General features: G+C 37.0%; 1 protein-coding gene across 6 annotated transcripts in view; it reads left to right on the top strand.

Moving 5' to 3' along the window:
• CACNA2D3 (calcium voltage-gated channel auxiliary subunit alpha2delta 3) overlaps positions 1–26,377 on the top strand; it is a 398,259-nt gene that overhangs the window by 344,025 nt on the left and 27,857 nt on the right. For 2 of the 6 annotated variants that reach the window (XM_017732417.1, XM_017732418.1), the window contains 6 exons: positions 7,535–7,639; positions 9,621–9,682; positions 11,236–11,280; positions 14,612–14,674; positions 17,214–17,284; positions 25,937–26,012. In XM_017732417.1, coding sequence (XP_017587906.1) covers positions 7,535–7,639; positions 9,621–9,682; positions 11,236–11,280; positions 14,612–14,674; positions 17,214–17,284; positions 25,937–26,012 — 422 coding nt within the window. Of the gene's footprint in view, positions 1–7,534; positions 7,640–9,620; positions 9,683–11,235; positions 11,281–14,611; positions 14,675–17,213; positions 17,285–24,422; positions 24,469–25,936; positions 26,013–26,377 lie in introns of all 6 variants that reach the window. The other 4 variants (XM_008632199.2, XM_017732419.1, XR_001861410.1 and 1 more) reach the window with 3 other exon arrangements.

Consider the following 26,377-nt stretch of genomic DNA (forward strand, 5'->3'; position numbering starts at 1 on the left):
CTCTGCAGGCTTATGTAGCAATTCTGAAGATGTTGACTTCTTATTATTCCTGAAATCTGGTAAGTAGACAAGTAAAATAGAAAGCTGTCACCCCACCTCTGATTGCTTGGCCTCTTGGATGACATTAGCTGTTTTTCAGTTCATGGGCATGAACTTCTGCACATTAGATGAAGCAAAAGATAAATTATTCTCCCCAATACAGGTCATTGCTAAGAGGTATAGTTAACATTTCTTGGCAATCTTTCAAAATCGTGGCAATAAAATGTTCTTATGAAATAAAGTTAAGTAAACGTGAAAATGTTCAGATTACAGCCACTGTTAACCCATGGTTTCAGAAACTGACTTTCAAGTGAAATGTATGTAATACACTGAGAACATCTTGAAAGATGGTATTTCTTTTTACTTAAGACATAAAAATTAGGAGAGTATGAAAAAGAAGAAAATTGATATTTCAGTACACTGAAAAATCTCAGTGTTATTAATTTAAGATTGCTTTCTATTCCTGACATGGTTTAAACCTCCAGTTCAGGAGATTCCAAGAATGCTAGTTTATAGCTCAAATGCTAGCTCCTACTTTTGTAGAACAAATAGGCAACTGTGTTCTTTTCTACACAGAAAAGAATTAAATTTTATTAAATTTTATTTAAGAAAAATACATTTTTGATCCAAAAATGGAAAAAAGCAGACAAATCTGGTTTTGCAGATAATACTCTTCATGGAAAAGTTTAACATCTGTATCTTTTGCTCTTACTGTTTTTTTAAATTGTTCAGTAAAAGACACAAAAATAAATCAGTTTGCAAGTCCACCAGTGCTATTTTCCTTGTACTTGCAACTGCAGAATACCATGGTACTACTCAATATCAAACACATAAAAATATGGGCACTGAGTGTTTCAGACACGTAACTCTTTTGTACTTTTCTAAAACTATAGATTACCACCATGTGGTTAAACAGCAAAACCATGGTTAAATAAAGTATCTTAGAAAAATAAAAACATGAGAACTATTTTGGAGCATTACACCAAACATTTGACTTATAAATCATCCAGCAGATATGGTGTTGAAAGGCTGGAGACTTTTATTCATTATGAGGCCCTTCTGATGTATTATTTGACTTCAAGTACATGACTCGAATTTGCAGTAATTCAAAGTAATTTGCTAATCACAGTATAGCACAAAGAGTTTGTAGAGATTGTCACTATTATTATGATTATTACTCAGTAAATAAGAGATCCAAGACTTATTTCCAGTTGATGTGGTTTGATAAAATGTCAGGGTTTCCTCATTTGATGTCCCAAGCCCGGTTTGACTGATGGGATTTCATATATCCATAGACCTTGTATGGACACAGGTCCCCCATGACAGCAGGAGAGAGGGAGTGGCCGGTGGTCAGTGTGTTCTGTAGGCAGGAAGTGTTGGATTCAGCCAGTTCCCTCTCCCTGCAAGGATTGGTACCAGCAGAATCTGCATGTCTTGGGCCCCAGGTCTGTGGTAGGGGGGCGTTGAACTGTCAGGAGACAAACTGGACAGAGAAATCCCTCATCAGTTCATTTTGCAGTGGATGCCATAATATTTATCTTTAATGTCTTGTCCAAAGTATTCTGTGTCTGGAAGTAGGAACACTTGTACCCATTCTGCTATGACAGGATTTCAGTTTGGGAGGTGCAAGCCACTTTGGGAATAGTGAGAGGAGCTTTGCCCATGTCTGAGATCAGCCTTCTCACAATGCTGAGAAATACAGAAACAGATTTTTTTTTTTTTTTTTTTTTTTTCTCTCTTTGCTAGCATGCTTAGGTAGTAGCGAGAATCAAGTCTGCAAATAAAATATGATCAAGGCTTGAACGTGTTGTGTTTTAGTTACAAGTGGAAGCAGAAAGTCTTATATATCCTAAGAGAATCTGGTCACAGTTTCTAAGAGTTCAGACAAATATCCTAATTTCTGGCTGTTTGTCTGGACTTTGAGCCTCTTAGGGTTCCTTAATTGCCAACTTGAAACCACAGCCTCTTGGCTGAGATGGAAAGGTGCTCTGGCTATGCTGCTCTAAACTAGGACCTCAGCTGTGAGAAGTAAAGCTTTTTCTGAGAACTTGACAAATCCTGGATCTTCCCTAAAGATTTATAAAAGTGTTTACAAATACATACTGTTCCTACTTTTCGTTTCAGTCATGGGTTGTACTTGAATAGCAAGAAAACCCTATGAAACTAAAAAATGGTTAGGGAGTTATAAAAATACTCTCACTGCTTCATTATTTCAGCATTACTGTGGTCAGGTTTCAATCTTCACATGCTTCCTATACCATTGGAATTCAGCATTATTTGTCATTGCTGTGGCCATGCTAGGAGGTGCTGGAAGAAAGTTGAAGGCTAATAGGAATTCATAAAAGTTCTGCCGCCAGCACAGTTTCCTCTATGATGGTTCTTGCCTTCTTTCTGCCGGCTGCTGAAGCTTCCTGAGGCTAAAAGTAGTACTACTCAGCTTTCTTCTTTTTTTTTTCTTTTTAATTTTTTTTAGATTCCTTTCTTTTTGTTTTTGGTAATGGAATGAGCCAGGTGTCAGGCATTTTCTAAGAGTCACAGGGAGGATCCTCCAGACACCAGACAGGGCTGAGCTGTGCCCTGCCTCACCCTCTTCAAACTGGGCCATCTAAGCCACTCCTTTATGCTATCAATGTACTCCTTGTACTCCTCAGGAACAAGGCACCTATCTTTCCAGCAAAGTGCACTTATTGTAATTTGGCATTCCAAGGGGTTACCTTCCTCCAGGCTTATGGGAGGTTTGTTTTAGGGTTTTTGGGGTTTTTTTTTAAAGTTACAGATGGATTTTCAAGTACCTCCCTCAAGCTGTTCTCCTGGTACACAGAGTTTATCACGGGGTAAATGAGCAGAATTCTGTGGAGCCCTTTGTCGCAGTGTTGGCAGCACATCAGCTGCTGTCCTGCAAAGTTTGGAACACAGGATGATGATCTGAACAATAATTTACAGATAACCTGTTTCCCTCCAAGATCCTCTCTGAAGACTCCTGAAAAGGCAATGGACTTCCAGTCACCAGTGTCTATATTTTTTTATGTTTTCACTCAATTTATATCCTTTTTGCGTTTCCTCCTGCTCCTGCTGCTACTTCATTAGTCCTCCAGAAGGAGGATGTGTGTCAGGGAGTCAGAGGGAGTCTGGTTTATGATGATGTTCACAGACTGCCCTCCACAGTTCAGTTTGTCAGGGCTTGGCTGCAAACCAAGCCCTTCAGCTTTCCCTGGTGGTTTGAGTTTGGATGAACTTCGGCCTCCCAGCAATCATCATCCTGCTCCCCTTTCAGCTTGGCCTCACATCAAGTTCCCAGCATCTCCTCCCTTTCTGCTTGAGCTTGGCCTCCAGGAAACACCATTTGCCACTGCCTTCCCTCTGTCTTGGGAGTTTCCATGCACACAACAGCTTTCCCCACTAATTCTAAAAATCTTCTGGAAGACAGTAGCAGGTTTGAGGTTCAGGAGTAAAGAGGCAGAATTTCAGCTTTCCACCACCCATTTAAGAAGAATTCACTCTTTCACATTCTGCTTCACAATAGCTCTGATGAAGGAAGCAGTCTTTGTCTTGCTAAATCTTATGACATGTTCAAACTCCCATAAAAACCCAATCATTAAATAGGACTTAAAAATATCTGTGTATGGGCAGTCATTCCACTTATTCGATGACAAAAAGAGAAAGATAAGATACCATAAATAATACAAGATGTTTTTTCCTGGTTATTGTCCAGAATCCAAAACTAGATGATATTTTCCACTTTGAGATATTATTTTACATTCTATAGGGCTCTGCAGCTCAAACTGAGGTAGAAAAGGTAAGTGCACATTTACATGGATTTCAAAGGATTTAATAATAAAATATTTGTAAAGTATTAAAATCATTGAAGAGTACTTAAATATGCAATAGACATACTGTGGAGTTAAGCAAGAATGTTCCATGTCAGGAAAACAAAAAAGAAAGTTGTCAGAACATTAGAAATTGTCCCTGAGTTAAATAATAAGCTGTAAGGAAACCACAACACGAGACAACACATTGCAGAGGACAGTTCCTGAAAAATAATAACATCTTATCAAAATGCATAACAGATACCTTATTTTTGCTGGAGTAGGAATTAGGCTTTATCATAAGAAAACCAGAAGAAAGTGCATAACTGCTCAATAGTTTGTCCCATCTTTTTGTCAATTTTGCTCTTTTACTGTAGGCTGCCAACAACAGTTCATTATGAGGATGGCTGGTATCACCACCCAGGATTGAGACTGCCTGATGCTTTCAAGCATAAGCTTGTATTTTCAGTATATAAGAAAAATAGCCACACTTAAACAGTTAGGATAATTGGGGTTTTTTGGGATGTTTCCATCAGGGTCAGTCATTCCAGGTGATAAAATCAATAATTTTTTCATGTTATAATGTAATTCTGAAGATATTGTCTTTGAAGAGAGGAACTGAAAACAACAACCAGCGGTGAGAGGAGGAAGGTATAGATAAAAGGGGAAAGATCACTGAGAAGGAAACTGAATGAAGTGTGAAGTTTGGAAAGGTGAGACTGCATTTTACTGTGTGAGTGAACTGAACCAGGGATTAGGAGCAGTTTGGGAAGTGCCCAATTCACAAGTGCTTGTGCACATTTTTATACATCCTGCATGTGATTTGAGAATGACTGTCACTGAGAGTACAGCTATGTTGGGGGATACCAGAGCATAACTTTGTTACTTATTATCTAAAGATATCATTGGCAGAAAGTTCCTGTTGGAATACCTCTAATTTGTTAGCTAAGAGTTCTTGGAATTGAGGGAAGAAAAATACCTAGATTTTATTCTTAATCATTCTACATAAAACACCTATTTTTATAAGTTTTTTATCATCTTTAGTGGTGGGAGTCTTGTATTAATCTGTATTGGCTGGGGTTTTTTTTTTTTGCGTTTTTTTAAGCTAAACACTGAAGACAGATTTTGAACTGAAACAGATTTAGAGTATAAATAGAAGTGCAAACAACTTTTTTAAAAGTATTAAAGTGTGTTCTGGATAGCATGTAGTTGTATTTTAAAAGATGATAAATCAGAGTTAATACTAGTAGGGAAAAAGAAGAGCATCTTAAAGAGCCCGAGCTCAATACACAGAGGTGATACAGATTGAAAAATAATCCTGCTACAAGTCTCTATCCAAGATTTCTTATTTTGAAGCCAAGTTAAACCTCATTTAAGATAATTCCATCGGAAACAGGAGGCCAAAATGTCCTTAAGATTTTAGGCATCTTTTATGTATGTGAAAGAGCCTTAACCTCTACTGTATTCTGTGGGAAAAGGAATGGAGACCTTAAGGCATTTTTGTAACCTTGTTGATCTAGTGTTTATTATATACAGTGTCATAGTGATAGGTATTTCAGAGAATGGAAATCCCTTTAGCTTTTGCTGCTTTTTCCTATAATTGTGTATTGGGAATCCATTTGTCAGGTTTATAGGGAGACTCAGCTCCTCTCTTGCCTGAAATAAATCAGTCTAATCTATTTTCCTCTCTCAGATTTTAAGTAGGAAATTATTCTTTTTACTTAGAACCTAAGAAGGATTCTAATTCTTTGCACAGAAGTAATTTGTCGAGGAAGGATTTCCTTATCTTTCTGTCTATTTACTTAACCATGGAGATTGAAATGAACATAAGCAATCCTGATCTATTCCGAGTAGTGATTTGTTTTCCTTCATGTTTGCCTCGATACTAAGCAGCCCTGAGCCATGTAGCATTTGAGAACTGCCCAATACTTCCATCCTGAAAGCAACCCACTGAGAGAGTAAAATATTATCTTCAGCCATGGAATCGATGCATAAGGAAATTACTTATTTAGCAATAATTATCACTGAGCCAAGAGTTTAACTTTGTCGTTCTCAACCATCTGTTATTTCATAGGGTCTGCACTACAAAAATAGCAGCCACTTTATTAAACAGAGGGAGGAAATCTCAGGGAGTTAATAACTGTTTTCCATAGGCAGAATTAAAGGTATTTATTTGAATCACCTAAGTAAACTTGCTGATGTGATTAAAACAAAAAATTGGATTTGCAACATTTGTTTGAAGTGACACATTTTGTGTTACATAACACAAAATACCCCTCCATCAGTTCCCATCAATTCTTCTCCTGCCTGCCCTCCTGCAGCTCCAGCCCATTCTCCTCTGTGACATTAGAGAAAAGGCAGCAGTGAACACAAAACTCATTTTTTCCTGGCTGAAGACAAACAATTTTTATCCTTTGGCCATTTTGGTTGAACCAAGCCTGGAAATGTGGAAGAATACCTTATACTTTGAAATGTATGTTCCACACGAAGCTCAGTTAGAGTTTTTGTTATTTGTGGCAGTTACCTGGGTACTTTCCTGACCAATATGTAGAAAAATTTCAGTGCAATTATAGCTTTTTAATCTAAACCTCTGTGGTAGCTGTTACACCCAGAAGGCTAAACTATGAATTAGTGACATGGGAGACATAATTTTGAAATTCTCCTGTTTCCTTTTCCCCCCACATGTAGCCAGTTTGTAAAACATAGATTTAAATATTGGGTGGCTTGGAGCACAGATATTTTATTCTGAAGTTCTCAAGTGCTGAAGGATTAGGGATTGCTCAGGAGAATATATAGGCTCAAAAACCTTTTGAAGTATATTTGAATAGCTCTTATGGCATTAAATGATCGGACAAAAAAAAAAAGTCATCTTCTAGTCACAAAGTTCTTGAAAAGCTCAGGAGGGAAAAGCCTGCAAAAGTGCTTTAGAATCACATGAGGGGTTGAAAAGAAAATTATTTCCCTATACATTAACAGTTAATGCTTTCAAATCTAGAGGCGTTCAAACAATTTTTAGCTGAATTTTAGGAACTATTAGTAATTTTCATTTAGGAATATATTTTGTAGAATACAGAATATTTAGAAGCTACTCATTCTGTGACAGGGAAGAATTCTGCAGGGAACAATGTGTAAATAAGACAAAACTGTGAGATTAATATCTCATATTAAGATAGAAGTCTCAAAAAAATTGCCTCACTCTAAAACTGCCTTCATGATGCCATGTTTATGAGATGTATTCTCTTCTATCCTGCAAGCACAGGTACAGATCATAGAATCATGTAGATGGGAAAAGACCCTTTAGATCATCAAGCCCAACTGTAAATCAAGTCCAGCCATCATGTAGTTGACATCATGTAGTAGCTCATTATTTAATCCTAAGTAAAAGGATTTCAGAACTCTAATTGAGGAATTACTTCACAATGGGAATACATTAAAATGTTGCTGTTGTAACATTGTATTGCCTTTTACCCTCTTCAATGGCATTGTACCTCAGAGATTAAAGATACAGCTCTTTACAAAGTTAGAGAAATAAACTGGTTTGGTTTTGTTTTGTTTTTTAAAGGTAGGTAATAACTAAATTGATAATGCCTGGACCTTCACTTTCTGCACAAATTACTGCTGAAACTGTGGAATCTGCTCAAGTGGGAGCAAGCCCAATATTCCTCTCTGTCTTTTACTTTCCCTCACAGTCTGTCCAAGAAAGCATCAAAATCTTAGAGCTGGTACTCTGAAACCAAGCCTGCAGCTGCCTCTCCTCATCCTCATGAAGAGGGATGCTCTGCATTTCATAGAAAGTAATCTCAGCATTTCATCTCTTGTTATGCTGCAGCATTCCATTGTGACTCAGTGAACATGGAATCTTTTGCAGATCAACTTTGCTGTAATTATCTTGTTACTGATTCAGATTGTGATGTGTGGTAGGTTTTGTACAGGATACAGAAAACTTTCAGTGCATATTGACTTTCTTTGTCTGTAAGGAGGGTTCTGAGCTGTAAAGTTACTGCTTTTCTACAAAACATTTACACTTAAATCAGAATCATAAGACAATTTAGAGTGGGAGGGACCTCCTGAGCTCATCTAGTCCAAAATCCTGCTCAAATTTGTATACACATATTATTTTGTTGGAGGATAACAAGAGTTTTAACATTTTAATTAATGTTTATGATACTTTCATTAATTATCATTAACAGTTTTCAAGAACAATAGTTTTCTGGGTGGTGCTGTCTCTAACAGTGTGAACCCCAAAGGGCTGACCTTACCAGGACCTTAAATGAACAATATCTAAGTACAGTCCACACATCTCTGCCTGTTACAAGCACACGAGATTGGCCTTTCCCATGCTGACACAGCATCCAGAAGTGGTGTGGTTTCCTTGTGGAAAGTTCCTGAAAGCCTGTGTGTGTTTTGCCTGCATTTCCGAAAAAGCAGGCAGGATGTGCTAGGAATGAACCCAAAGGCAAGCAATAGATGAAGCAAACTTGTGCTGCATGGCTGTCAGAGAGCATTTTCTTATGGATGCTCATTTTAATTCCTAGATAATAAAATGTATCTGGAGACAGTCTCCTCTGGTGTTCATTCAGAAGGAAAGCTGGATTTCTCTACTTTTGTAAGCACACAATCCATAAGTTAGAGATAGCAGAAAAATATTTATAGCCTGCTCTATTAAGAAAATTCTTTATGTAATTTCACATCCCTCTGTATCAGTTCATTACACATTTCATTTCACATACTTTTCTCTACCTGCTAACACAAAATGAAATATGTGCATGACATCAGTGTGTGTGCATTTGCAAAAGCAAGTACCAATAATGTAAATGTAAATATGTTTTTAAACTATTCCTGCTAATTTTATTCAGTTTTCCAAAACAACTTCTTTTTTTTTTTTTTGAGGCTTTGTTTTTTAAAGAAACATGATTTTGCTAGGCATTAGATCTTCAGACTTTTAAAGCTTTTTGAATTCTCTCTGTTTAGGAAGATGAAACCAGAAGAATCAACTGCTTTTGGATCTTCTGCAAACCTCAGTGCATTATGTTGCTCTTCAATAGAAACAGTGATAGGAACATCAGACTAGGCTGGAAGAAAGGTTCACTGATATTTGGAAAAACATAATCCCACCTGAGATTATGATAAATATATAATTTAAACCAGTAGTATCTTGAATAATTATTTCATAAAATTGCAATCCATTATAATTAATATAATTTTTTAAAAAAAATTATACCCAGTAATATTTGCCAGATATTTTCCTTTAACAGAATTATACATAATACTCTTACCTTCGATTTTTTCAAATACATTTTTAATGCTTCTTGTGTTCCACTGATAATTTATGGATTAAATGACCTCAAAATAGTCATCACTTGAAATGTTAACCAACATTTTCACGTTGTTTCAGCAAATCTTCATGGGTTTCAGCAGAAAACACATTGTGAGGGTTCCCTACAGCTGTTATATTGGTTCTAGGAAAACATAAATGAGATTGGTGTGAACATAAATATGTTCAGCTTGTGGTTCTTTGATATTAATTATGGAGACTTGCAATTTGGATGATTTTTTCTTTTTTTGCCATGTGTATTCTTTACATTATACAAGCAGCATCTTTCTGTTTAAATGGTTTAAAATATGACTGTGGTTTCATCAGTTTAGTTAGTTGTGGTTTTTTATTTTAGGGCTTAACTTTTCATTATGAAACCTTTTCTTTCTGACTAATTTTAAAGAATTATTTTGAAGGAATTAAGCATGTTGAGTTTATTTATTTATATTTTCCTTTCCCAGCTGTAGGTATCCAGATGAAACTTGAATTTTTCCAGCGGAAATTTTGGACTGCAAGCAGACAGGTATATTTTAAATTGAATTTTTCTTTATCATTGAATCCACAACAGATTTTTAACTGGGGAAGTGATGATCTTGTCACAAGCAAACCATTGTAAAGAAATAATGTATTGGAAGACATGTTCTTCTGGTTTTACATTCAGGTTCACCATTACAGAAAAGGAGAATTCAGTGGTGAACAAGAGTTGCTTGATTTTTGGAAATGTGCTGGTTTGGCCAAATTTAGAAATATATCCTGTGAGCGAAGGCAGGGTACAAACCATCCCTCCCCCACCAGGTTCGGGAAAAAAATCTTCTTCCTCGAAGGAAAGTGAAAGAGATAAAAACTATTTCTTTAACAAACACAAAGGAAAAGGAAAATAATGCTAAATAATAAAATCTCTCACTGTGGAGAAAAACCTGGGAAAATGTTAGAGTTGTACCTTTGTCTCCCTCCTCCTTGGAGCTGGGGCTTGGCCCAGGGCGAGGCCCTCTGTGCTCGGTGGAAAGTCCTCCCGATGTGTTCTGATGTTGAAACAGTCCAGCAGAGAAGAAGGGAAAAAAATCGGAGTCCCAGGAAAACCAAGTTCAACTCTCCTGAGGAAAAGGAGCTGAAAAACCTGGCCCAAAGCTGCCTGGAAAGCAGCAAGCTGGGTGCTTCCCTCCGCTCTCCCTCTCCTGCCCCGGCTGGATGCCGAGAGCCGTCTCTGTCTCTGTGTCCTCGAAAAACACAAAAACAAACTGCAAAACTGTTTTGAAAGTTTTGTTGGGTTTTTTCTCTCCCCCCTCTCAGCCTCAGTTTAAAGAGATAGAAAGGCATACTAATTTCTGGGCATAGGGCAGCGATAGGGAATACAACAGCAAGTCACCCCAAGACAGGAAAAAATTAAAAAGTTTATTAATTTTAGGCCCCAATACATAAAGAGTTAATTTGCTGGCATGTGGTTTTTCTCTCTTATAAAAAGTGTAATCAGTAAAAAAAAGTGTGGTATTTGTTTCCAGTGATAGCAGAATCATGACTGTTCACTCAGGTTTTCTCTCTAACACTCAGTAACTGTGGGATCACATAGATTAATTAACAAAATCACATTACTGAATCATGGTTGGCACTCACAGTCTTCAATAAACTTAACCTAAACCATTCAGGGATAGAATTTTTACTCACTGAAGAGGATAATAAGGTACTTTCTAAAGATTAGGAGATGCCATCCCCAGTCTGAGAATCGATTGGAACTGTGCTATTACAGAGAATAAACCCTGACCCCACCCCTATTGGAGAATCACCTCTCATCCATGAATGGTCTCAAAGATTCTAGAGTATGGAGGAGATTGTGCAGCTTAAAGCAGTGGAAATTGTCACAGTGTGAATGAACCCTTTTTCTGCCAAGAGGAACAGAACATGTTGGGTGAACAATTCAAAAGTTTGCTAGTCATTTTTAGAATTAATTTAGATAAAGCTGTAATCAATATCAACTCCTTTAAAATTTTGCTCATATGAATTTATAAAATGTTTTATTTTGTAATCATCAAATGAGGACTGAAAGCTTTTTATTGATTTTTTTTTTTGTATCATCTTTAGTGTGCATCTCTCGATGGCAGATGTGCTATAAGTTGTGATGATGAAGTAAGTAATTAACAGGTTTTTTCCCATGTATACCTCTACTGCAGTAGAAGATAAAGTTGATGAATTTAATTTGTACATTATGATCTTTTGATGTAATTTGGAATCACCTTGTAAATATTACACTATTTAGATAGTGAGACTTTTGTTATGCCTGTCACAGATACCCACTGAATTACAAGGTTGACTCCAGTACCTCAAACACGTGTTGCAATAATTTCTGCTTTGTGAGTCCACTTTGGGAAATAATTTGAAGACGTGCCAAGGCATTTGTTTACCACTTTACTGTTAATGACAAAAAAAAAAAAAACAACAAAACACTAGCAGTTTAAAGTCTTCAGCTGGACACCAGCAGGAGCCATATAACCATATGTAGAAATTTAGTAAGAGCATGAACACTGCTGATTTAGAGATTCCAGACTTTCTCTTAATGACAAAACACATTGTTGGTGGGATTCAAACAAATATCACAGCTCCTCTGGTGAGTCTGTTAACTTTCACAGCTTCTCTCAATGGCAAAGAAATATCTGCTGAACGTTTATGGTATAAATTAAAAGTAAACACGAAGACATTAATGTCAATTGAATGGCACAATAGTCAATAAATATTTATGACTACTAATAGTAATATATTAATTGTAAGTATAATTAATTAAAAATAAAGGGAATTAATTAATGAGTGTGTGATGTCTTTGGTCCTATAATAGAGACAACCTATTAATTGAAAATACTTTCTTTTCTTGAGAGCTTTGAATTTGCTCATTTTTTCTTGTTTTCCTGATGCCTCACATTTTATTTTAATGTTCTGTTTTCTTTCTTTTTCATTTTTGGTTTCTTAACCCAAGTTACATTCCATTACTGTTATTGAATACTGGAGCTGTGAAAAATACATAAAGGACTTGAACTGGATCAAAGTTACTGTAATTCAGATGTGTTCTCAGACCTCAGTTAACATTCTTGCTGTGTTTATTCTGGACTTCATGCCTACGGTTTTACAAGCTCAGGGACTCTCCACCTATGGAACGTTCCCCTTGAAATCTGAAATTCACTGAACTTGAACCTTTGGCCAAACGTGAGCATAGTTCACTTCCAATACCTGTGAAACATTGTGAATTAGACCTCTTTTATACAGCTCTAGCCTATGCAAATGCTATTATCCCACGCATTAATCTTGTATCAGAAATCTGTTTGAGATTTGCTAATAGCGAGTGAATGCACCCTGCTGCCCTTTGTCAGTGCTAGAGATAAATTACAAGCTGTTTCTTTAGCACAGTGATGAATACTGAAGGTTATTTATCTTGCTGGCAAGTGGTGAATGAACAGTCCTGAATGAATATTTTTTTTTCCTAGTTAATATTTCTGAAATGGATTGAAATAGAAACCCTCTTATCTTCACATTCCACAAAAAGTATATAGATTCCATTTATTGCATTATGACTGTTTCCAATAGCATTGCTAAAAAATTAGTAACTTTTAAAGTTCTGAACCATGCTAGGGAATGACTAAATCTTAGAGATTTGAGACGTGGCCACTAATTCTTGAATCGAGCCAGTATTTTCCCAACAGCATATAAGCCATAAACTATGAAATTAAGCCTACACTTTTTCTTGTCCAGCATGACTTCTTCTATTTATTTTCTATTCTATGGAGAAATATTGTTTCTAAAGGAGTATCTTTAGATTAATCTTTCATGCATGAGGACTGCAAATATGTATCCTCGAAAGATCTCTGTGTTGACTTAGTTCCTCTCCTCATCCAGTCAGTGGGAGGTTTCTGGTTGGCTTTGGGGAGAGCAGTGTTGTGCTGTTAGAGCCTCCTTCTGAAATTCCATCCTTCACACACCATTGAGGTTAAGGAGCTGCCTCTTTTGAGTGCATCAGCTCTGCTCAGTTCTTTGCCAGCATCATCAGCTTTTCACATTGCATTTGCCAACTTTGGGCTTTCTAGCAGATCAAAGGTCGAAAATGAGTCGTTTCAACTTCCTTTTTGACAGGTTTTCTGTCACTGAGGGTGCTTGTAGCTTGGGTTCTCCTATTAGAATGAATATCCTGCATTTGCATTGGGGAATGATGATCATTCTGAACTTTTGCCTGATTTCAGCTTTTTTTTTTTTTTTTTAAATCTACTTCAAGCCAGCATTTGTGCAAATCTCTCCTCTTGTTTGGCCCCACAGAACTGTACTAATATGTGGTCAGAATGAGAATCAGGCACATCTAAGCATCTTGGGAAATATCAGACTGCATTTTTGCCTCTTGCACAGCTACTACTGTATGGGGCTGATTTCCTCCCTAAAACAGCACAGAGATTTTGCTGGATGTGTAGTGTAGCAGAAAGCATCTTTTGTCATATTTCTGTACAACCCATTTGCAGCAGGAAGGGTTTCAAATTAAAAACAAAGCCTGGAGGATTCCTATATTGGCAGACATTCCACTTATTTTTTCCTTTTTCACAAATGTCATCGAAAATTCAATAAGCAAGAGTAAAAATGTTTGCTGATTTAGACCAAAAATAGAAACACAATAAAGATTTAACACTGAGATAGGTATTTGGCAATACTGAGGAGAAACTGAGTTATATCAGGGTTTCAGGGTTTGAGTTGAACCTTATGTTTAAACTCTGAAGTGCAGTAATTAAAACTTTGCCTGTAGCAAGTAATTCCGTGAGGTTAAAACGGTGCATGTGTGTGTGGAGGGAAGCACTGATTTGGCTTTACTTTGTTTTATACAGTTCAGACGTCTGACCTACGAAAAGCTAACAGTCCTACCTCTAAATCCAGTTCCCAATTAAAAATACAATTTGAAAAGCTTTAGGAGACCTGTGGGGCCTCTTTTACAGAAGTTTCTGGTCCCATCCCCCAATGAACAAATTAAAAAATATTACCTGGTCCCCTGTTGGTTCTGCAGGCTGACACTGTGTTTTCATTAATACATCGTTAGGGTAATGACATTGTGCTGATGTTTTTCTCCAAACACAGGAGAAGCCATCAGGAACACCAAAGTTCTGTGCCTTTGCAAACTTTGTTATAAGGAAAACCTTTAAGAACAGATTATAAAAACACAGGCTCTTGTTTTTTATGTTTGTTTGTAATTGTCTTGTTAGTAATTATCCTCCTATTCTGTACACATCTTTGTTTTGTTTTGCATGAAAAAAATGCATACAAATTAAATTGGATAATATCCCATAAGTCAAGTCTGCACTCACTTAGAATTTATGTAAAACCCTATAACAACCTGAAGCTTTTACCCATTTAGAATTGTCTTAGAAGTAAAGTATATAATTAACTTATTGCTGTATCCTAACATCAAAAATTAAAATAGCGTTTTATTATTTTTCAGACAATCAACTGTTACCTAATAGATAACAATGGATTTATTTTAGTATCTGAAGACTATCAACAGGTAAGATTTTTCTTGAGTCTTCTCATGTAATATCTTAATCTAAAATTACTTTTTTTTAAAATAGGCCACCATCTGAAAATGGTAAGGAATTAGTAACACAAAATTTAAAAAAAAATTCCTTCTACAAAGAATATAAGTTTTTTTCTCACAAGAGCTCAGTTTCTGTCTCCCATTGGAGCAGTGTCTATTCTTAAACTCATAAACGTTCTCTTAAAGACCTTTCTCACTACAGAAGTGTCTGTCTTCTGTAAGAGGCTTTTACTCCAAGAAAAAAAAATTTCTCTGTGCCATTTTTATCACATGGAAAGTTTGGGAAGGGAGGACCCAGAGCTTTTACATTCAATCTTGAGATAATGAGATTTTACAGAGATGTTGGCTGAGAAGTTTGTTTTCTGAAGGGGATTACAGTCATTGAAGGACTAAAACTAAGCACTCAGCATCACAATGGAGAGGACAAGAAATAAGATTATCACAGAATCACAGAATGGTTTTCTTAGTCCTGCAAACCTTATGAAGGAGCCATCACCATTCTCACTAACTGTTGCCTGAAAACTGCTGGGATGGTGCCCCAGTCATGCCAGAATTGTCTGAAGTTGAATTTTTTTTATGTTGGGATTGTGAAGCCACACTCCTACTTAGCCCTATCTGAATTAGATAGGATTGGCATTACCAAAGAAATACACTCGTTATGGAATGATCTTGATGCACTTAAAACATGTTTGTCTCATTGTTTCCCCTTTTGTTGTTGTTACTATTTACAGGTGCAGAGCTGTGATTTGTGTCAGTGATTTGTGTCAGTGATTTGCTGGTTCATATCTGGCTATGGCCAATAAATATTAGGAAGAGATGTTTCTTTTTGTAGTTACCTGATAGAAGCCTTTACATATACCTGTGAATAGTTTGGACAACTGTTGCACCAGAACTAGGCTAGAAATGTGTTCTGACCTGTTTTGTTAGTTAAATGAATCTAAGAGGGACAGCAGAGAAGTCTCTAGGGTTATATAAATCTATGATAAGTTTACAATAGTATATGTCTATTTTATATATGTAGTGTGTATACAGTCTATTGTGGATAGAGAAGGGGTAGGGAAGTGGGATGATGCCTTATCAATTCCTGACCTATCTGGGGTTGATTCTGCACTGTTTTTATATCAGCTTTCCAAACATGACCTGAGCTGCTCCAAGAATCAGGCTTTTGGGGCAAAGTAATTCTTCTGAATTGCAACTAAATCCTTATGTACTGAAAAGCCAACGATAACCCGGGTGTGACTGCTTTGGGGGAGAACTAGCATTTACAAAGGGAGCTTTTGTGGAGAGAACTGTCACTGAAATGTCTTCATAAGACTGGTGCACAACTTGATAAATCAGATTTATTACTATCTAAGGTTATATGAGGCATTTATGGTTTGGAATTTCTTGACGTTGCCTGCCTCTCCAATCATTAGGGTAATCTTTCTTCATCAGTCAGCCATGGCTATTGAAGCTGGTATTTTTATTCATGTTCCTTGTGTTTCTAGGAGACTCAACATACCCATATGTTTTGGAAAATGTTCCAAGATTCCCCTGAGGAAAGAAAAAAAAAAAGGCAGTACTTGCCTTTTAGGTGAAGGAATGCCTTTTTTTAGCTAGGGCTGTAACTTTTCTGCCTGCAAACTCCCAGGTGCATACTTGAGGTCAGCTAAGTTCCTTGTAATGGAATTGGGGTTTAGTTCTTACAAAACCTATGGAATCCATGCAATTTGAGAGTGTAGTGCCCTTTCCCCCTCATAAATTGTGGGATTTCTCCCTTTAAACAATGAAGAGAAATATTCAATCCTTCTGGGAGCTGAGGATCTAAAATAAAACAGGTCTTCCCAAGGTAGAAAAGTGCTGTACTTGCAAGATTTTCCACTGTCACATGAATGGCTGCAGATGACAGAGCCACTTCCATCCTGCGGACCAAATTCATAACAGCAATGTTTGTTTCCTCAACAGAGATTTATTTTTATTAGTCCACAAGTACTGAATAGGGACAAAATGAGTAATTCATCAGGCTGAGTGGTTTTAAGCATGAAATGACTCTGAATGGAGTTAAAATTTATAGGATTGATGAAATGTACTGTTCCAGCTCCTTAAACAGGTCATGCAGGAATTATAAACAACGCTTTTTAATGACTGTTTATGAAATCCTCTCACAACCTGTTTATATATTTTTTGAGAAACATTTTAATCACAAGAGTTTGTGATCAGATTAGTGTGTTTTCTTTACAAGCTTTAGTTTTGAATGGCTTTTGTTTTTCTGATATTAGATGTTATATAAGGTACCTCAATATATTGTTTAAGCTCTCACATCTGCTCAGGGGTAATAATATAATCCCAACAACTTGCCCTTACTGGGAAGTCCTCTTCAGATTTTATGTAGTAGCAGTCCTGAAAACCTGTCTATGTAAGTGTCAAAGCCACTCATCAGATCCTAGAATATGCCAGTTTAAATTGCATCCAGTGTTTTTTTTTGCATGTATCTACGCTTTTGGTAATTCCTTGCATTTTCCCCTTACAGACTGGTTACTTTTTTGGGGAGGTTGAAGGGGCTGTAATGAACAAGTTACTAACAATGGGCTCTTTTAAGAGGTAAGAATTAACATTTTATCTCTTAAAAATGTTTTAACAAAAAAATTAAAGTCATGTAGAAGAAAGCCAAGAGTGGTGGTGTGGCTGGATTGTCATCTGTGCCTCTTTTCTGTACACTCTGACTGTAACTTGGTTCCACACACAGCAAATATTGACAGTATTGGAATCAGCCTACCGTGAGTTTCTTATTAAAAGAATGGTTTATTTGACTACAATGTTAAAATTGAGTCCCTTTCCTCTTCCCACTGGGCTCAGGTGGAGAAGGGATTGGGCCACATCCACTACTGAGCAGTTTTAAACAGCTCTAAAGCAAGACATAGATGCCACATTATCATTTTGACCTGTAAAAAGTTGGAGATTGCTCGACCTAGACAGTGCAAAATGCCCTGCTGTTGAAGGGAAAGTGTGTTCTCCCAGTAATCCATCTCCATTCACATGCTAACTTATCTTTGAACATTATCTTTGTGACTATTGACCTGGTCTTAGTTATCACAATGACATTAAAAAATAACCGTGATTTTATGTGTTATCCTTTGAAATATATTATGCCATCTGGGGAATTAAGAAAAATCTTTTCCCTTTAATCTATAACTCACCACTGGAGTCTTCATGGCTTTCATGTGGTCTAAGAACTGTTCTGTACCTCTTTGTCCACCTACAGAACAAGAAAAGTGCTGATAATATATTTTATACTTTTGCTTTTTATTTTTCTGTGCATTTCTAGTATGAATAAAAAGACATATTACTGATATAAATTTATTACTAAATAAACCATTAATCAAGGTTTATTTATTACCTGTGAGGGTGTGTACAGAGGCTCCCTGAACAGGTGGTTCATGGGCTTGCTTGGTAAATCAGCTCCCTTAAAGGCAGAAAGCTTTCTGTGCTGCTTTTGTGCATGATAGCTGAGTACTGCTCCCAGTAAATGACTGACCTGAAATGTAAGGATCTACCACTCATGCAATCATCCCCAATCCTAGTTTTCCAAAGGTGGCAACTTTTTTGCATTTAGCACCACATTTTTAACATATGCTGTAGAAGGAATTGAAGCAATACCTGTTTATGGACTGGGTTTGGCAATGAAAGGATCTGCTTATACAAGAGATGAAGCATTTTATTTAATCCAAAGGACAACACACAGTCACAACGAAGACATAATGTTTTAACTTGTTCCAATTTGTTTTGTTCTGCCCAGCAAAGAATTTCAAACAGAACTTCTACTCAGTGATTGACAGTGGTGGGCACCACCAGTGAGAAAACAGGCATAGCTTGAGAGTTCCATCTAAAATGCAGTGGGTGGCTCTTTGGAGTGGGCCATTGGTAAGGATTTTGCTGGTCTTGGACTTCATGATTAGAGATAATAAGCTCAGTACAACTGAGCTGCATACTAAGGGAAGTGTAAACACGAGTCAATTATTCAACCATGATAAACTGACCACTGCAAATCAGTTAAAGATGGGAGAGGATCAAAGTGGAGTAATTGCAAGTGAGCAACTTCCTGTACAGCAGATAGCAGCAGCAAAAAAACCCTATCTTTGAGCTGTGTTAGATGAAGCATTTAAATAAATTATTCCAACAATATGAAGAAGAAATCTTTGCTGGTTCTCATGAAAAATAATCAGGCACTTTTACAATATTTTTAAGATTATTTATTTGTCTGGGTGGGGGTTGTGTTTTGTTTTTCCAAAATTTATTTATATGAAATAAGAAGAAAATAAAAAGAGTGCTTGCTGCAGTGGTGAGGTCTGTCACCAGGACCATTTCCCTGAGAGCACAGTGTGGGCATTGCATACATTGCACTTGTCATTGCTGCTCTTACCACGGAGACAAAGCAAAGAGCGAGCTCTGTTCGTTGCATTTCATTCTGATAATACCCAGAGCCAGCCTTTCTTGCAATTTGCTTCTTACATGGCATGCACTGTCCAACAGGTGAATTTTATAACCCTGCCCTGTTTGAGCTGGTCGGGCTCCATTTTTGGTGAGTTTAGAAGGTTCTGTGGTGCCTGATCTTCCCTGCAGAAGAGTTTGCTGGCAACTCCAGTGGAGATGGGAGTCTGCTCTTCCAGTGATCTGAGTGGCAGTGGCAGTATGTGCTCTCACCTCATGATTCCTGCCAGCTTCCAGGCTCTGCATCCACAAAAGGAATGAAATAACTCTTTGACTGTTCTCCCAACTACCACAAATTTGGAGTGATATAGAAGTGCTTTGTAGGATTGAGATGGAAGTGCTAAACAAAAAGGGGCTGTTTGCTGCTGACTATATTTCTTTTCAACCTGCAGCAGGATGAAATTCAATTTTTGTGTTCGCTGTTTATTTTTTAAAGGGAACTTAAATACCTCCTTCCCTCCTCAATTTCTTTAAACTCAGTACTTCTTTTGAATAATGTGTGCATATGTATGTATGTATATTTTCTTAGTTTATGGGGTTTATAATTAGGGAGAAAAATTATATCAGTGCCTGCACAGCAACGTGACATGCTCTATGATTTCATTTAGCAAAGTTATGTTTATCTTATACCTTAAGTATTGCACACAGTTAAATAATTTAAATATGATTTAAATGTATTATTAAATAAATTAGGATGTGCTTATGGAAAAGTATCTGCTTCACATAACTTAGAAAAGTTTCTTTATGGTTTTCTCGGCACTTTGTTTATATAAAAACAGTGAAAAAAAATCAACAGCTCAAACCATGAAAATCTAAAAAGCCAATACTAACATCAGGAAAATTAAGGGCTATCAAAGCAATGAGATCCCTAAAGAAATAAACATAATAAATCTGTAAGAGAAAATGAAACATCTCTTGCCTTCAAAACAGTTTCACCCTTTCCAGTAGGAGGAAAACTAAGCAATCTATATGACAAATACGGAAAGCAGCATCATTTCCATTTCCTCTTACAGTTCTCTTTCCACCAGGCATCCTCTTGCATAGAAGAGTCTAGGCATTGGTATTTAGTATTTAGTAATTTTGTAATTATGGTATTTGGCAATATTGGTATTTGATCATGCTGTCAGGATGTATGACTGAAGTGGCACACCCCTGAAATGCAGCTCTCCCAGGTGCTAAGGTTCACTCTGTCAAGTTCTTGTTGTTCTGAGAGTTTCTCTTGTTTCTCATTTTCTTGTAGTGCAGATCCTTCACCTGTGCTCTCCACATGGACACAGAGGCAGACTTTCATCTCTCTGTCTTGATTTGGTTCATAAGCAAAACCTAGCAAGTGTTTTGCCCCCAGGTTATGTGTATAAAAGAAATTCAGAATTTTGTTCTTCTCCTAGCAAGTAGTTTAGTAAATTCCTAAAGCCAAATCATGAGAACAGTAACTAGTTGCTCAACAACGAGACACAATTTTCACTGAGGCAGATCAGCCTCCAAATGAAGGATATTTTTCTATTTTGGCCAGTCTTTCTTATTTAAACATTTTATTAAGATATTCTTAAAATTTGTTTGTGCTAACAAGATTTAAAATTTGTGTTTATTTTCATGTGGATTTTTACACTCTTGGACTTGGCTGCCTATTAATTGGGCATACTGTACGTGTATGCTTTGGAGAAGATCAGTGATAGCCTAAAAGAACATTTGAAATTGCAGTTATTGGACTTGGTTTTGGACAAATTGTCATTACCAACAAGTTTTTGGGTTTCTTTTTGGCATTTACTAAATGTGCATCTGGTACCTGCACACTAAAACTCCCACATTGCTGTGGGGTATGTTTGCTGCTCCTATTTTGTTTGTGTGATATCTAAAATTAATGTCTTAAATCTGAGTTTTAGGCATTGCTTGACTTTATGACTCTGTAAATATTACTTTTAATGCAGTGTATTCATATACAGAATCAGTTTATACACTTAAGGAGAAACACAGGCATATGTGCTACATAAATGAGTTCTCATTCCATAGTCTGTAAATACAGGTTGAGTTGTAGTTTTTATACGTGTTATTCCTTGAGAACCTTGGCAATTGGGAGTAGCTGAGCAATAAAAGCAAAGATATGTGATGACAAGTTTGTTTTGTCAAAATGCTGTAATTTATTTTTATTCTTTCCATTGATTTTGGTGAAAGGTATTATCCTGGCAGCTTCTGGACACTAATAATCTATCTGTCAGTGCAGGTGTGAGAGCCAGAGCAGCAACAGTCTGGGGCTTCTCACAGTGTCCTGCTACCTCCCCACAGGAACCTCTCTAGACTTAGAAACTGGTTTGCTCTTCACACCATTCAACACTGTCCCTCTTTCCCCTCCTTGTGAGAATGCCAGATAGGCTGCACATCTTCTGTCTGAGTTAATGAACATCTTTCCACCACAAGTGAGCTGTAGTCACCACTAACTTTTCCACAGACTACTGAATAAGCATAGTGTCAGTAATTAGGACTTCTGTATCACTGGCTTCCTTTGCTCAGCTCTTTAGAGCATTTCTTTTCCTATAGACTTGACATTTACTTCCGTGGTAAAAAGCTTATTATTCCCACACATTATTTGAAAACCACCAGACCTTGAACTGGTGACAAAACTTTTGAAATTTTATGCATTGAAGACCTCTCAGCTGCTACAGTTATCAGTGGTGGTATTTTATACTACCAAGTAGAAATCCATCGGTGTGATGAAAACCTGTCTGAAAGCAGTAGAGTATATCTGGCAATATATCCTGTGCTTCTGGTAGGTCTTGGAAGTTTAATTTTCTTGAACCAGATTCGTATTCAATTGTAAGTACATTGCAAAGTAGGAGTGGAATTTACTGTATCAGGAAATTGACAATAGAAGGGTTTTCACTAAGATGTGTTTGGCCCGTCCATGGGTGTGATGAAAACCTGGCTGAAAGCAGTAGAGTATATCTGGCAATATATCCTGTGCTTCTGGTAGGTCTTGGAAGTTTAATTTTCTTGAACCAGATTCGTATTCAATTGTAAGTACATTGCAAAGTAGGAGTGGAATTTACTGTATCAGGAAATTGACAATAGAAGGGTTTTCACTAAGATGTGTTTGGCCCCTGAAGTTACATAAACTGACAATGCACATTTTGGTTGTGCTAAGTTATTTTCCATCAGTTTAAGGTGGTTGCTCATAGCGTTTGTCCTACAGCTGATGCTGAACACAATTGCTCTGTGGACTTCAGGAGTGGAAGTTGACAGCGTGGTGGTGTCAGAAAGTCTTGGGAATGTCATCTGTAGCAAGAGCAAAGCTCCCCTGGGAGGTGCTGTGATACAGAGCATGGATTTGGGCACCTAGATGGGTGTAGGAAGTTGTGTTCCCTGACTATGATCAGCTGGTCAGGATATGGTCATCTGCAAACAGTTACTTAAAGCTGAAATAAAATCACTTCAGAACCGGTGATATGGAAGCCTTTCTTCTGCAACACTGGATTGAGTTTTTCTGAGTGAGAAAAAAGCCTATTTTCTAAAATCTCAGGAAGACTTTAGCAATAAAACAACACTGGGGAAATGACACCTGAGCACAGAAACACCACAGTGTCTTAGGCAACTGCTTTGGCTACAAACGCTCTAGTACATTTTATAGGGAATAGAGCTGGACGGCTTTTGCTTTCCTATTACATTCATAAGAATGAAACCAAAACGACTGTATTTGAAATTGTGAATGCCTTGGAACCCATATAGTAGCATTCACAGTAACAGAGAATCAAGAATTGGTTCACTATGTTGCAGTGTTCAGATTTCAACGTGGTTATCAGCTTCACCCACTGAGCTTTTAAGCGGGTTACAAAATTCCCATTTGTTTCTAGCACAAAATAATCAGGTCTTTTAACATGGTTTTGCAGTAAGGCTTTTACTGATATATTTTGCACATCCTGTGCTATAGTTGTTTGAATCATCTTTAGAAACTTTGAGCTAGGTGTTGAACTGCCCCTTTGAAAGTTACTGAAATGGCAACACATTGTTCTAAACCCAAAACTCATTCCAGACTTTTGTTCAGAAATCTGTCTGCGTACCTTTCTAAGGATTTGCTGCTTATGTTTTTTCTTTTTCTTTTTTTTTTTTTTAACCTGGTACACTAGCTGAAGATTCAATTATATTTACTCAAACTAAACACATCTACCTAAAACCAATAGCATCCGCAGATGATATCAAGCCTTTCCAAATAACAGCTCTGTAGTGTTCTATATGATTTTGAGGTTGCTTATTAAAACTCTTCCCTTCTGCCATCACTCTAAAATTTAGTAAATTTTTTCCCTGTTAAATGAAGGGGGTTTAAACTACATTTATTTATTGGTTTTCTTTCTCTTAAACCATAATTCAACCTTAGGTTGCTGTATACTCCCTACAAAAAATATAACCTAGCATGTTGGGGTGCAATATGAATTGTATTTCTGAATATTTGTGTGAGTGCATACTTCAGTATTGTAATACATTTTTATCTTTGGGCATTTAAAGAAACCACTGAATCTATCATAATGCGAGAATTACATAAGAAATGCAATTCAAGTACAGATTCTGAAGGGGGAAAGGCTTTGATCAATATTAAAAATTGAGTTCCAATTATAATAGATCTTTCACATGACATCATAATAGTATATATATTCTATATATAGAATAGTATACAGTATGCATATATACATACTAGTGTACATATATAATAGTATTATAATTGTATTTGATTACCACTGCTTAGCAGAATAATGAAGTCCTCTGATTGACCAGGAAGTTCTGCTGTATGAAAGTGAAAGTTGAGACATCAATTACACTTTCTAACATGAACCAGTCACTAAAGTTAATTAATATATTGAAAAAACATCACATTTAAGACATACAATGTATTCTACTTCTAAGACTAGATATTAAATGAAGCAGGATGGGACTCTTTCATCTATATAGAATTTCTTGATACTCTGCAGAGAGCACCATAACATCTGTAAACTGCCCTTGTCCATGCATTTATCTCTTGCCTCCATCACTGGGTGGTCCAAGTGCACACACAACAACGCTGTGCTTGGATCCCGAGGAATAAAATACTTGAGCCAACCAAGGCTGGACAGGCTGAGCTCTAGAAATTCCTGTCCAGAGGCTGGATTCTGACCATGGTTAAAGGATAAAAAAAAAAGGAAGGGAAAAGCTAGGGGAAGTGGTGTATTACTGCATGCCACAGAGGCAGCACAGCTTACACCATGTACTGCTCTGTTTGTCTTGGCAGATCTGGGTGCGCGGATCTGGCTGTGGGCGGGATTCTGCCAAGGATGGTCAGTGTTCAACTCACACCATGTTTAGGTCTCTAGTTATGCGTTTGTCTCCCATGTGCCTCTCTCTGCCAGTCCACAAAACAATGGCTTCCTAGGCATTTCTATTCTCAACACAAGAGAAAAATAATAATGTAAGCACTACGACCATGTGCTAAATGTTTAGTTGAAGCTACAACATCCAATATATTAGAGATTTTGCCTGTAAGCCAGAAAGAAAATATAGACATAATAAAGAAGCTTTTAGTGATGATTGCTGTCACAAAATTAGATCAGAAAAAAAAGTAGTTTCTGCCACAATGGAATACAACATTTTATTGGTACAGGTTGCAAGGTTTCATGGCATGCAGTGCAGAATGCCTCATGGTGATGCTGAATGCATTTCATGACCTGGTTTTGGCAGCTTCTGGGACATTCTTTCCATAGCTGAATTTGTGTGCTCTCCTTTCCTCTTCACTTGGAAGCAAGGCACACATTGCAAAACATTGAAGTCCCATCTCATATCTCTATTAACCATCTCTGTTCAGTTGTGTTCCTTTGTCTCTCTGATGATGCAACAGTCAAATGGAAATGTTCAAATAATAGTGAGTTTTATATATTTACACTTGTTGCAAATTATCAGCTAAAGATTCTTTACATCTGCTATAGATTTTAAATGTTTTGTTTATGTGGATGGATAAAGTTAATTGATTGTTCTATGGACAGACAGATTTAGAGAAATAATCACAGTAATTCCATGTACTAGCTCTGAGTTCTGGAATTTACATTTAGATCTCTGAAGTGTTTCAATGATGAATAAGATTGCAAGCATAAGTAAATTTCCCTGTTTGCTATGCATCTGAGGAGGCTTCTAGCATAATTTGGTTACAGCAGGTACCTGGAATATTTTGCCTTCATAAAAAGAAGCAAAGACAAACCCATCCTGCTTCAAATATCTGTACTGTCAATGCACTGAAATTCCACCTCTCTCTCCTTCAGAAGCAATGCCATGTTACAAATCAGTTGTGCACTGAGATGCTGGGACTGTAGAAGTGCGTTTCTGCTTTTATTGAAGTTCGAGTGGTCTGTTGTGAGAAGCCTCTCAAATGCATAGGCTCTTTCACTTTCTGGGTGAAATTAGTCCAGAACCAATTGTTTAAGCATTGTGTTGGATGTGTATTCTCCTCCTCCTCCTCCTCACATTGTTTATGCCATTGTGTGTTACACTCTCTGTGTATCTTCCCTGGCTCCTCCCAGTTACGCTTTTGCTTTGTTCTGTAGTTTGCCAAAATCCTTACAAATTTTTCACAGTATTTCTTATGCTCTTTTGTGTAACCTGTATTTTAATGATCTCATTCCCTCTTTCCTCCCCACCCCGATGTTACAGTTTTTATTTTCCCGTCCACTTTGTGAGCAGACTGTTCCATATCGTCACTTTTATCCCACTGTGTTTTCTTCTTTTAGTCAAGCAGTTTTCTGTTCTTCCCTGTAGAGTTACACTTTATGACTACCAGGCCATGTGTAGGACAAACAAAGAGAGTAGCGACAGTGCCCATAGCTTACTGGACGTAAGTACTGCACATTTTATGAGCATCTTTCCATGCAATCATCAAAGAAAATTGTTGCAAATACCTCATGGCCTTTGTAAGCCCATTATTTTGATTTGGAATGCCTACAGCTCCTCGAAGGGTGGTTCATTATAAACTAATGCAAAGTGTTCAGTTTTCAATCATTTTAATGCTGGGCCACCATTTCTGAGGTTCTGTCAGAACGTTCTTTGCACTGTATGAATCTGCCTTCTTAGGAATTTGTAAATTTGGCAATAGATTGTGTTTTGTCTGGGGGACTAGAATCACATATGCCTTTTCTATGTGTAAACATGTAATTCAAATTAAAAGTTGAGGGGTTTTTATATGAAAGGAATGGTTCATTG

Source organism: Corvus brachyrhynchos, unplaced genomic scaffold (genome assembly GCF_000691975.1).
Source record: "Corvus brachyrhynchos isolate BGI_N302 unplaced genomic scaffold, ASM69197v1 scaffold4, whole genome shotgun sequence".
NCBI classification, from domain to species: Eukaryota; Metazoa; Chordata; class Aves; order Passeriformes; family Corvidae; genus Corvus; species Corvus brachyrhynchos.